Consider the following 13,976-nt stretch of genomic DNA (forward strand, 5'->3'; position numbering starts at 1 on the left):
ATGTCTGTGAGTGAGATCAATGCGCTGGCGGAATGAATCACAAAATGGCAGACGATTCTATGGGGTGGAGCAATCCATGTAGAGAGGGGGGTTCGCCCAGCATTTTGCGATTTTTAGTCAGTAAACAGACCCGGATATGATCAAACACCCCTGCATGGCTCCCGTTGGACTATCCCGCATCTAAAAATGTCTCACACAAGTAAATCGGCCTTACCAGGGTCACATAGACACACATTATGAGCCATTTATTGTTATGAATGACAGATATGACACATAACTGCTCAAAATTATTCAAAATGGTGTCAAACTGATTTATTAGGATTATTGAACACTCTTAGTGATAAGAAAAGTGAATATATAGTTAATATTTAGTTATATAGTATATAAAATTAGAATACAGCAATGCAACAGCTGGTTCCGAAAATCAAAATTTTGATTTGTATGACCATTTATGCTGGCCTGCTTCACTCAATCGAAGTAAAATATGTTGTGGGGACATGTAACACGTGTTGTTCTATGACTGTGGCGTGTTTTTAGGCTTGCAGCTGCATTATTTTAAAAAAAAAAAAGTTCAATACAAGTGCTTTTTTTCAGGCGAATCTAGAAATTTTTCAATTTGAGCTGTACCATAAGTGTATCAGTTATTAACCAGTAACATATACACAATATTTACACAATTCAACACATCTCACAAGTGTTACCAGTATTCTAGCATCAAAATTATTAAAATAGACCTTGTAGTTAGAGCTCGGGACTCTCTTGCGTATGGGTATGCAATTTTCGAGCAGAGGCCTAAAAATAGGGCTAGGGTCCTATGTTAAACCACGCCATCCCCCATCAGGTGTTACAATCTCACCTATGTGTGAGATTTGGAGAGTCACAGCTCTGTCGAGCCGTTTATTTTTAAAGAGCACACGGCATGCACATGACTAACTTTGCTTCTTCCCCGGAGTCTTTGTGCTTTCTCTCCTCACAGGTTTCAATGGATCGTGGTTATATCTGGAACGTGGTCCTGCCTCCTGCCGTGGTCCTGCCTGACACCCACTGCTCATTGTTGCTGTTATTATTAGTAGTCGTAATTTTTCCACCATTATTCTGCTTACTACTCTCCTGACATGAATCATTAATGTCAAATGCATTGAATGTGTTGTAACTCTGGTGTGTTGTTCATTCTGTACAATTGACATCTACTGCACTTCTGTCCATCCTGGAGAGGGATCCCTCCTCTGTTGCTCTCGCTGAGGTTTCTTCCATTTTTTCTCCCAGTTAAAGGGTTCTTTGGTGGTTTTCCTGTACTGATGTGAGGGTCCTGTGACAGAGGATGTATGATGTACAGATTGTAAAGCCTACTGAGGCAAATTTGTGGTTTTGGGCAATACAAATAATTTGAATTGAATTGTGTTGGGACTTCACCATTTGGTTGGAACAAAGGGAGTTGGGCCTATTGGGCCTACATGGTTCAACAGCCTGATTTGGGTTAAAATCACACCAAGCCCCACGAGATGTTAAATCTCACCTATGTGTGATTTTTAGTCCAAACTCAACACCAAGGTCTCATTGGACGAGGGCCATATGCACCACAGGGGGCTCCCTGTGGAGTCACTGAAACTATAAAAATCTGAGTTAGCTCCAGCTGGGAGCCATCCCGCGCGTTTCGATTTGCATGAAAGTGGGCGCGCACAACGTTGTTGCTTTTAAGAAAACCTAGGAATAGTACACTCGCTGGACGAACTGTTTTGGATCCCGACAGAGAAGCGGAGAACTTTAACCTGCAGAAGGAAGAAGCCCAATTTTTTCAGAGGAAAAAAAAAACAAGTTCTCTTCCCGTTTAAGTCGACATTTTGGTGGTCCTATCCATCTTCTGCCATTTTTGTAGTCAAAACTACATCTGCCAATAGTTTTCCCTCCAGAAATCCATTTTGTACTCTCGCATGGCGTGGTCACGTACGAGACGTCATCCGCCATTTGACGGTCCCGCTGCGAACCGGCCACCGTAGACCGCCGAAATACAACTCGGGGGGCTCGACTGTCACTGGCGTCCATGAATCGAGAAGGACTTCTTACTGGAACTGAAACGATGTACTGGGATTAAACTCTTTGTCAACAAAAAATTCGGTAAATGACAAACTGTGTTTGTTTTTTTACATCTGCAGTAACGTTTTTAGGAATAATATTTGAATGGCTCGTGCTCTTGTGTGGTGGAATGCGTGGATCCGCAGCAGGTTTGCTGGATTGATATGTCATGCTTTGTTGTCATATGAATATATGTGACTGGTTCTTATGAGTTTGTGGTTGTCATTGTGTTAATTACGTTGATTTGACTATGCATTGTCCGTTCATGACGCAGCGTCCCGTCATGCACGGATTCATGTATCTCAGGGGTCACCAACCTTTTTTAAACTGAGAGCTACTTTAAGGGTACCGAGTAGTGCGAAGGGCTACTTATTTGATACAAACTTCCTGAATAACAAAGTTGCACAGATCACCTTTTAATAATAATAATAATAATAATAATATATGTGAAGAGACTGTTTGATCACATGTCAGTTAATTATTCCTCACAATAATTATTAATGATTTCCACAACAATGATGGTATAGCTACAAACATGCAACTTTTATTTCTGTTAATCTGAAAGTCAGAGGTATCACATCTCTGATATTTTTGTATCATCACATGATCAAAGCCGGTTACTTTTGCACATAGCGCCTGTTGGTGAATGATCCAGTGGTAATGTAGAAATTTTGCGAAGTCTGGGTCACCTTTGCATTGCGCAATGAAGCCTGCATGCCGGCTGTCATCGCGGGAGCCCCGTCTGTTGTCACCGACACCAGCTTTTCCAATGGTACCTTTTTCTCCACGAAGAAATTAGTAAAAAGTCTCGTCTTTTGCCGAGCGGGGGATCCAACCCTCCGAGGCGCGCGAGCGTCTGGGCCTTTTCGGTCGGATTGCGTTGCCTCGCCTCTACCCCCGCCACCCCTGAGTTGTTGCCCCGCGGCCTGTTCCGAGGATTTACGGACCTGACGACGGGGTGCGCTCGCGGCGCGCGTCTGGCGCCAACGGGACACTAATGCAAGCGTTTTTGATTAAAAAAAGAACAGCAACTACAATTTTAGACGGAGCTCCATGGTGACTAGTGCTATTTTTAGAACATGCCTTGTGGGCGACTCACGTGGTCCCTGCGGGCGACAGGGTGCCCGCGGGCACCGTGTTGGCTACCTCTGATGTATCTGCACCGTAGCTGTTCAACTGTAGTAGGACAGCACAGAAGGCCCAGGCATAAAATGCACGGCCCGCCACTGGGTGACTCATTGTCTTGCAAAATTAAAAGTGAATAAAGGCATATAAATACCTATCCAACATGTATTTCATGCAGTCCCTCTTGATCTTCCCTCAGACTCTCCTTAGCTTGGAAATCTACAATAATGAAACAGCGTTAAACATATATGTTACATCATTTATTGATGCACTGAAAATAGGAAATCACTTGAATCCTTTGAAATTAAAGTTGAAAACATAAAACAAATACTAATTTAAAAAAAGTTAGCACCATGGCTTAACAACACCATGAGAGGCAGCCAATGAACATTTGACGTTAACTATAATTAAGTTTTACATAATGTATTTGGTGTCAAGTAGAAATAACAGTACTCAGCGGTAAAAGTCAAAGTGTTCAGGGTTGTAAAAGTTGGGGAACAGATGTTGGTTGGTTGCAAGGGGGGATTTCTGGGGATCCTCTCACTGTAAATATGAGGGAACAAGTGGAGACCCTGAAGGTGAGGAATAGTGCAGTCAAGAGTGTGAAACGAATGACAAGGGGAGAAAGGAAAAATAGACTGAATCTGTCTTGGTAGAGTTTGAGGGAAATGTGCTTCCAAAGAAGGCATATTTTGGACTTCTAAGATATAGTGGAAGAGAATACACAGCAAAACCTATGAGGTGTTTCAACTGTCAGGAGTCTGGAAATGTGTGCAAAGGAAAGGGATGAACTAGGTGTGGTGAAGAACATATAAGTATGAAAAATGTGGAGGTGCATTCAATGTAACATTGCTTTGTGGGATATGAGTAAACAGAATCTGTGTATATGATAACAAAATAAACAGTTGTGAGGATGTGTAGTGCTTACAGTTTTTTCTGAAAACAAGTTTCGCATGCAGCAAAATGAGACTATGACTGCATTTCCTAGCACATTTTTATTTACAGCACGGTTTTCATTGACTCCGTCATATCCACTATATTGAGTATGTAACTGATCAATACATTTACAGTAGTATCAAACATGTACTTCACACAGATCTTAAACTATCTATTGTAATATTAAATTATGCTTTTCAAATATGTTCCGCCATCTGGTAACCCGGCAACCACAGAGGGTCACATCACGGAGTGACATGCGGCATTCACTGCCATATGTAAAAACAGTTAGAAGATAAAATAGATGTTATTGATGTTTGCTCGCAGTATTTAAAGCCTAAACATTCCTAGAATGGTACTTAAACGTTGTAATCCTGATGATTGTGTCCTATTTTATTGAAACCGGTGAAAGCAAAAAAATGAGGTCGCAACATAAAATGAGTTTTTACCATGTTCTCTGAATGCAGCAACGATGTCAGCAAGCAGGCGTGGTTAATGGCCCCATCAACTTCCGGGAAAACAGCGTGAGTTGTAAATGCGCACATGTCATGAAAGTATGTGCTTATTCTCAAAATAATGTCGTATTTTACTCGACACAGCCGCGTGACACATGTTATAGGTATTGTGTGGAGACTGTAGAAGCCCGGTTGGGTCTGTCTGTGACAAGTTTAGATTGTGCTAGGCAGTGTAGCAGTAAGCAGATACACAGTCACATTTCACAGAGAAGACAGCGTCAGGACCCAATGTCCAGTCTCTTTCACCCTTTCTGTTCATTGTACTCCAGTTAACAAAGTCCACACACTGTTCAAACTCTATTGTCCAACTACACCGGGCTGCCGACGCTGGCTAACGTAACGTTACTGACTAACGTAACGTTAGCCAGTAACGGACGTTGAGTAAGCGCTGTAACATAACTTCATGTATTGCAACGGAGACTGTTGCCATACTATCACTGTATCACTTTGATGTAACGTTACTATACTCCCATTGGTAATACCGTAGCAGTTTGTAGCAGGTTACGGCTTCTACCAGCTGTCCGTTTAGCGCTGTCATCTGTTTCAGCTCTTCGCCATGGGACCCACCAACCTGGAGAAGATCATCGCACTGCAGAGAAACCCTGCCAACATCAGAAACCTGTGCATTCTGGCACACGTTGACCACGGTGAGTTTATAATGTTTACCAGCAGCAGCGAGCCCTACTTCACTGTATAGATGAGGGTAAGCCATGCTCCATTTAGAATGTGGTAGAACGTGCACGTTAACCCCTTTGTGACCGGGTGTCTGGAGTATCCCTAGTATGAGTCTGCACATGAAAACACCGGATTCTGTTGCATGTATACATGTATAGATTATGAATGAAACACTTGACTGTACATTTACTAGCACTTGACTGAACTGCTCATTCTTTCCCCCACTTCATGAACATCTCATGGCCACTGTCACTACATAGGACAGGGGGCAGCTTCTTTCATGACAGAAAGACAGAATGAGACGCTTTATCTGTAGCCATTGTTTGTATTTCTGATATGTCGCTTATCTGAAGCTGCGCCTGTGTAGATAGTCTGCAGTGCTCAATAACCAGGATCAGCTGTATGGAGTACATGCAACAGAATCCAGCTAGCATGTTTGGGTTCCTCATCAACGGTATAAGGTCTTATCCCGGTCTCTGAAAACAGGATATGGTGTTTCCATGTGCAGACTCATAATAGGGATCCTCCAGAAACACCATCATAAATGTGTTATACATGTTCACCGAAACCCACTCATGTTAGTAAATTCAGCACATATCACACAACACATATGCTATTTACCAGTGACTGGCCGTGTATTTTATACCTGGGCCTTCAGTGCTGTCCTACTACAGTTGAACCACCTCCTAATAACCTCATTATGATGCCACAGCTACGGTTATTATTTGTTTTGTGTAAAAATGCATATTCACATAACTCTGCAACATTTCACAAGTGAAATAAAATGTTACATTAAGCTCAACACCTATGAGGGCTACAAATACACTAACTGCAGAGTGCAGATACATGAATACGCGCAAAACTATAAAGGATGCAGGTCTGTCACTATTACGCAGCATGGCGGGATGCTGCGTCATTAACGAACAATGCATATAGTCAAAATCAATGTAATTAACACTGACAAAAACAAACTCACAAGAACCAGTCACATATATTTATATGACAACAAAGCATGACAAATCAATCCAGCAAACCTGCAGCGCTAAAACACGTATTCTGCCGCACACTGAAGAGCACGAGCCATTCAAATATTATTCACGTCAGAGGGAACAATATTCACCATATCATAAAAATGACACCATAGACAAACTAACACAGTAGTAACACTACTACAGATGTAAAAACAAAAGCACTTCACTTACCAAAGCTGCTGTTCACTTAAAGACAAAGTCTATCCTCCTTTCTTTGTTAATAAAGAGTTTAATGACGCGGTTGTACAGAACATCGGTGCGGTTCAGTTCCAGCCAGAGGTCCTCCTGCGAACTTGTTCGTTGAGTTTTAGATCCACTCGGGTTGAAAAAGTTTTCAAAAGCACCGTAGCTTGTAAGTGTCCTGTCGTGCTATGGTGTCTTGTTGCTGCCTTGGTTAGCCACCTCAGGTTAGCGTAGCGTAGCTCCAAACACCAAGACGCCCAATTGCTAGCTAGCTTCACAACAGTCACTGACCAATCAAGCCGCACATTAATGATGACGTACTCGGCTCGGCCAGTTAGAAGCTCTGGCACGTTAATGAATACGCCCAACATGTCAAACTAAAAATCTGATTGGTTAAAGACTATGACAATCAACAATATTGTCCCCATTTACTTAAACTGCAAATGGATTCACTTGTAATTCTGAAGGCATCCGGCCAGATTTTTTTACTTGGAGATAGTATAGGAGCGAAATCTGATTGGACAACAGCTCTACTTAAAACAAGCTGCGCTGGAAGCAGAGCAACTGAGGAAGACAGTAGCTGTGCAATGAGAAAATAAGCTAATGGGAAAAAATATTTAGAATACATGTAGTGTATTTATGAAAAATTATTAAATGATAAAATAGCTATAACTTTGTGATTCTGTCTAGGCCAGCAGCGAAGGCCCTACTGGCCCTGACGGCCCACCACTGCTATTTACTTAAAATGTCGCTTTAATAACTCAAGTTGCCAGATCGTACAGGTGCAACCACCATTGATACTAATTAGAAATCTAGAGGAATTTAATTTGATGTAGGATCAGGAGATATGGATACAGGTATCACTGCATCATTATCTCCAAACACACTTTTCACAATCCGATTTAGGAGCCTTAAGAGTCCAATGCTTTTTACTGTTTTGGTGTAGCAAAATGTCATTATTTAGGAAAAAAGATCTAATCACTGCAGAGACGTTTCTCCTAGTCTGGGAGCGAGCTGAATAGTGTTAAATGAAGAGTGCAAACCAGTGATCCACTATACTGCTCAACAGTCACTACATACTGTATGTTCTTAATTATAAAAAAGGTTTTACTGTGACAGAATTGTATTTGTTTTTATTCATTTAGACATTGCATATAGGGCTGCCAATTATGATTAATATAAATGATTAATTCTGTTGTTAATTGATCTCAGTTATATTTTAATTCTGAGATTTATTGTATAGTATATATAAAATAACAAAGTAGGAAAAAAATAAGATATCACAATTGTCTAAAAAAAAAAATAAAGTCTCAAACATAACTCCAATATATTCATTTTAAATTATATAAAACAGAAAAGCAGTGAGTCTTCAAAATTGATTAATCAAGATTGATCAAAAGTTATTCTGGTTCGGTAATTAAAAGGTTTTTGCGTCAGTCAAAATGTTTTGTGAAAGAGTATGCAGTAAGCTGTACGGCCGTGAATCATTTGGAACCATCTGAATCTGTGCAGGCAAAACTACTCTGGCTGACTGCTTAGTGGCGACTAATGGTATCATATCAAGTCGACTAGCTGGGAAGGTAAGTGGCTTGATTTGCTGTAGATGCCATGTTGTTCAGTTTTTTTCTCAATATTTGTGCTAACTTGTTGTGTACTAATCTGCCAGGTGAGGTATCTGGACAGCAGGGAGGATGAACAGATCCGAGGAATCACTATGAAGTCCAGTGCCATTTCTCTGCATTACAGAAACGGTAAGCCCACTTTGGTTAGCCAACCCTTCAAATATTTCTGTCATGATTTGCTATCATTTCCTGTTTTTGTGTTTCTGGTTTTACACCAGCCTGATCTTCTGATGTGGTGTGTGATTTTTAGATGGCCTTTTTTAATTTTATAATTTTAAATAGAGAGAAAACCAGAGCCTTGTGTATTTCAGTTGTGTTTGGTGCAGAGAGCAATAGCTATTATGGTAAATAGGTTGCCTTTGTAGAGCGCCTTTCTAATTTTCTGACCCCTCAAAGCACCATACACTACATGTCAACATTCACCCATTTTCACACACATTCATACACTGACGACACCATGCATGTCGTCACCTGCTCATCTGACGCTCATCTGACACACACACACACACACACACACACACACACACACACACACACACACACACACACACACACACACACACACACACACACACACACACACACACACACACACACACACACACACACACACACACACACACACACACACACACACACACACACACACACACACACACACACACACACACTTCCCTGCTGGCCTAGACAGAATCACAAAGTTATAGCTATTTAATAATTTTTTTTCCCATTATCTTATTTTCTCATTGCACAGCTACTGTCTTCCTCAGTTGCTCTGCTTCCAGTGCAGCTTGTTTTAAGTAGAGCTTTTATCCAATCAGATTTCACCTCTGTGTCTCTAGGTAAGAAGAGAGGCCCGAGGCCTGCAGACTCACAAGTGAATCCCTTTGCAGTTTAAGTGAATGGGGACGATATTGTTGATTGTCATAGTCTTCAACCAATCAGATCTTTAGTTTGACATGTTGGGCGTATTCTTTGACGTGCCAGAGCCTGCTAGCTGGCCTACAAGTACGTGATTGGTCAGTGGGCTAGCCTGACATGTTTGGCGGTGACAATCCCAATATCTGCTGCCTCTGTCGAGCGGACATTTTCATCCCTCAAACGCATTGAAATGTATTCAAGAAATTAATATGTGGCAAAAGGAAGGCTCTAAATGAGCTTCTTGCTTTTTAGAGAGACTTCTATCAGATCCTGACATGTATTGTTCTTGTTTTTAATAGCTGAAAATCATTTTCTGTAATATTTCAACCTCTATTGTAACCTCAGTGGAATATCTGGACATGATTGCAAGTCCTCTTTATTTGTACAGGTATCTACGGAATAAGAAAATACATACCATAAAGAAAATCAGAAAAGTACATTCAATTGTTTGATGGTGAATTTAGCATATTGTATATATAATCTGTGGTTGATGTCCTTTATTATGCTTAACGTAATGTGAAAAATATAGTTGTCTTTAGCAACAAAGCAATCAACCAACCAATTAATCAATCGGACTTAATTTCTGTCTTTTCAGAAAAATTAAATGAAACAAAAAGCGATTCATACAAAATTTTCCCAGAGCTGGTAAATATATGGCAAATCAAATTAAACAAAATCAAGAAAAACAACAATCTCCATCATTAAGACTCAGCAGGGAAGCCCACAAATTCACCTAATGACAAATAAAATCTTCAGAAGTTTTTATGCCAATATATATCATATTCATCAGAAAAGGACCCACATCAAAAAGACATCAACTCATTTCTTGACAGCATTGACCTACCACAGCTTAACAAAGAACAAATCAACACACTTGATTCACCATTAACACAGGACAAACCTTTTACTGCCCTCAATCTTATGCCCAATAACAAAGCACCAGGACCTGATTGCTTCCCTGCTGAGTTCTAAAAACTCTTCTGGTTCATTCTAGCTCCACTCTTTAACAAAATGATAACTGAAATAAAACAAAATTCACAATTTCCAGCAAACATGAACACAGCCAGTATTTCACTCCTCCTCAAACCAAACAAAGATCCAACTCTTCCATCTAGTTACCGTCCCATTTCTCTCCTCAATGTAGATATTAAAATCATCACTAAGGCACTTACTCACAGATTAGAAAAGGTCACTCCATCCATAATTCATCCAGATCAAATCGGCTTTATCAAAGGTAGACATTCATCCACTAACACACGCAGACTGTTTAGTTTATCAACTACTCATCATTACAACAAGCCGGTACTCACAAGCACATTACAAAGATTGGGCTTTGGGGAATAATTTATTAAATGGGTTAAGATTCTGTACACTGCACCTTCAGCCACTGTCATCACCAATGGACAAACCTCACAAAGCTTCACACCACACAGGAGGACTAGGCAAGGATGCCCACTTTCTCCCTCACTGTTAACCATTTTCATTGAACCGTTAGCTGCAGCCATTCACCAGAACATCTATATAAAAGGAATCCAAACACTCAACATGCATCACAAGATCAGTCTCTATGCTCTTCCTTCAGAACCCTTTCTCATCACTACAGGAAACTATTAAAGTTATTGAATCATTCTCTAATATCTCCGACTACTCCATTAACTGGAACTGTTACGTCCCTTCTCTGTTGTCCAGGGGAAGGATTTAGGGACTAACACAAAACAACCCAAATGAAAAACAAATAGCTTGTGTACCATAAACAATATTTATTATGCTCACTGACAGTTAAAGATGAGCGAGTCTCAACACAAGATTTGGGAGAGGATGGGACAGGTTTGGTCGTGCCAAACAATTGAAACAAAGATAACAGAAGTTGGCCTAACTAACTAACCTCTGAAATCAACAAACAAAATGGCTTCTCTAACTTATCTAAATGTGCTCGACCAAAACCCAAATACAGATGAGGCACCGACCAATAAGCCTAGTGTATCTAGACACAGAAAATATCCTACGTGTGTGTGCCAATGTACAGGGTACCCCAGACTCACCTACTGTCCGCAACCTCTCACCACAAACACTAACAAGTTCAGTTCTCAGAAGTGACATAAACCCAGTATGAAGTGAAGTTCCCCTGAACTCCGAGGCTTCCTGCCTTTTATCCGCGGCTCTCCCTCTGCCGCTTGGCCAGCCTGCCGCTGGTGCAAATCACCAATCAGGACACTGGCCCCCACAGGTGGAATCCAATCACCCGATTGACCTGGTAGGAGAACTGAGAGAGAGAAAAAAAGGAAGTGGGGGGAGGGGAGAAAACACAACACGTAACAGGAACAAATCATCCATCCTTCCATTAGATAGTAACAGTTGGGATGGGGCAGCCCGTACACCATCTATCCTTTATGCACAGGTGTCATCACGTATTTAGGAATAACAAGTTCCCCCAGGCTGTCAGAGCTGTTCACACTCAACTTCACTCCTCTACTCAAAACAATAAATGATGACCTCCTCTGCTGGCTGAAACTACCACTATCACCACGCTCTTCTTGAATAACATTTATTTTTATTTGTATTATTAAGAATTAGCATAGGTTGCAACTAATTATTGTTGGAAAATGTATATAGCGTTAAATGTTTAACAGAAAAAACGATATTCATGCATAAAAATAATTGTTAGTTGACTCATCTGAGCTCTAGAGTCTGACGTTCGTGTAAATGTAACATTGTATGCATTTTTCTCTCCTCAGGAGACCAGGAGTACTTACTAAATCTGATCGACTCTCCTGGTCACGTCGACTTCTCATCAGAAGTTTCCACTGCTGTCAGGCTGTGTGATGGTGCCATTATTGTTATTGATGCTGTGGAGGGAGTGTGTCCACAGGTAATGTCTCATTCTGTAAGACACACATTACTGTAGATTCCAAGGAACATACTGAGTCTAAGTAATACGACTTATTTTTGTCTCTGTAGTTCAGTACATTGGATTTAAGTTGATACTTGAAATGACACAATTACTGCTGTCAGATTTAATTTGGGCTCACATGAACAGTGTTGGCCCCCACTCGAATGGGACCAAAAGGCAGACCCTAACCCAACATGGAGAAGAAGTGTCATCACACGACCTAATAACCTTTATCTCTGATCAAGGAGGCCATTCAATCTGATGCCAAAGATAATTTTGAGCAGATTTGGGGAATTACTATATCCTCATATGTTGTCAAGTGACAGAAGTTCCATTCTGAGGTGACAGGATACTAATGATAGGATTAACTTTATTTATGTTTAAGTTACAAAGTGCTGTTCAGTAAAAACAAAGAATGAAATGGAATCCAAAACAGCTGAGGGGCCCAGACAGCAAAGGGCCAGACACCCTTAGTGACAAGCCATTAGTATTGCCAGGAGCATGAGAGGAAGAGGAGTTGGAGGATAACAGAGAATGACCTGTTGGATGGATAAGAGATGAACCAATCCAAAGCCAAGACTCCTTCCAAGCATTCAGAGAGCACACATTGGAAAACCTAGTCAGAGTACTTGTGTGCAGAATAAATGGACCCATTTTATTTAGAACAATTCAGTACATTACAATTTCTAGTCGTAATATTGATTTTGCATTCCTCAAAAGCAATATAGTTAGACTCAAAACATCTAAGCTTAATAAAAAATAGATTTAATCAACAGGGATATTCACAATTATAATTTATAAATGTTCTTCTCAAAGCCACTAGACTCCCTTGGAAAAACACAGGGTTACCTCGCCGATAGTAAAACACGCTTTATTGAAACTCAAGAGAAACAAAATAAAACTCAACACTGTCTTGGTTAGCTCTTTCCACTGTTCCAACAATCTCCACAATAGCCTTAATTCTCCGAGTTAGATGCGACAAGAAACCTCCTCAAACCTACCTGACAAAATTGAAAAACACAGTTTGCCTTCATTCATTCAAACTGGACAGAAACAAAATAGAACTCATCAAAATCGGTTAGCCAAGTCTTTCCACTTTCAACAATCTCCCATTTTAGTTTGGTCTAAATAAAGCCTTAATTCACTGAACATATGTTGGCTCTACCCTGTTGTCTCTCCTTGCGGTTTCCGGCCTCAGCACTATTAAAAGCTCACTGAACGAGTCCGTTGTAAGTCGTAACAAATGTTTAAAAAGGCCTTGTGGATCTAATAAAGAGTGAAGTTTCAGCAACTGGAATGACAATTTGTTCAGGAAAAGATTTTGGTGCTGAGGGTTAATTATGATTTTGGTGATGGTGAACAAGCAGGCAAATTGATGGCTTACTAAAGGCATTGGTAAAGGGTTTTGGAATCAGCAGTGCCAAGTTTCCAGTAGAGGTGAAAGTTTGCCAGCAATTTTGCCCTGTTTCCAAATTTTACTTAATTACTTTAATTAAATATTGTGCGTATAAAATAAATAATTCATAGGAATTACATTTTTGGTGATCACTCATGTAAAACCTTGGTTAAAACCTATGCTGTACAGAAGTCAAAGGTGATTTTTTTTAAATGCTTGCATTGTGTGTAGACCCAGGTTGTGCTGCGTCAAGCATGGTTGGAGAACATCAAGCCCGTTCTGGTCATCAATAAGATAGACCGACTTATCGTGGAGCTGAAACTCACCTCTCAGGAAGCTTACACACACCTGCAGAAGATCCTAGAACAGGTGAGGAGCAGTCATCTGATCACTTTATTTTCACTATATATTTCATGCAAGTCATCTGTAACACTCTTAGCGGCATTGTTGCGCCACAAAGAAACCTTCAGTGAAATTGTTTTGTTCGTGTTCAGCTGTCTTGAGTCTGGAGCTCAAGAAACATGAAAATAACTCATGTTTGCATGAGTTATTTTCTGTTAACTCATGGAAACATGAAGGAGCTGGTAGCGTTTTGTAAACCACTGTCAC

The 13,976-nt window shown here is 40.5% G+C and overlaps 1 protein-coding gene across 4 annotated transcripts in view; it reads left to right on the forward strand.

Moving 5' to 3' along the window:
- The first annotated feature begins 4,569 nt into the window (after window positions 1–4,569).
- The window catches only part of efl1 (elongation factor like GTPase 1), a 110,126-nt gene continuing 100,719 nt past the window's right edge, over window positions 4,570–13,976 (forward strand). The window contains exons 1-6 of one of the 4 annotated variants that reach the window (XM_076109915.1): window positions 4,588–4,658; window positions 5,197–5,296; window positions 8,051–8,118; window positions 8,205–8,289; window positions 11,817–11,950; window positions 13,599–13,736. In XM_076109915.1, coding sequence (XP_075966030.1) covers window positions 4,596–4,658; window positions 5,197–5,296; window positions 8,051–8,118; window positions 8,205–8,289; window positions 11,817–11,950; window positions 13,599–13,736 — 588 coding nt within the window. In that variant the 5' untranslated portion in view covers window positions 4,588–4,595. Of the gene's footprint in view, window positions 4,689–4,712; window positions 4,754–5,196; window positions 5,297–8,050; window positions 8,119–8,204; window positions 8,290–11,816; window positions 11,951–13,598; window positions 13,737–13,976 lie in introns of those variants that run through there. The other 3 variants (XM_076109916.1, XM_076109918.1, XM_076109917.1) reach the window with 3 other exon arrangements.

The sequence above is a fragment of the Anarhichas minor genome, unplaced genomic scaffold, assembly GCF_050575085.1.
Source record: "Anarhichas minor isolate MPS153535 unplaced genomic scaffold, ASM5057508v1 ptg000042l, whole genome shotgun sequence".
Classification (NCBI taxonomy): Eukaryota; Metazoa; Chordata; class Actinopteri; order Perciformes; family Anarhichadidae; genus Anarhichas; species Anarhichas minor.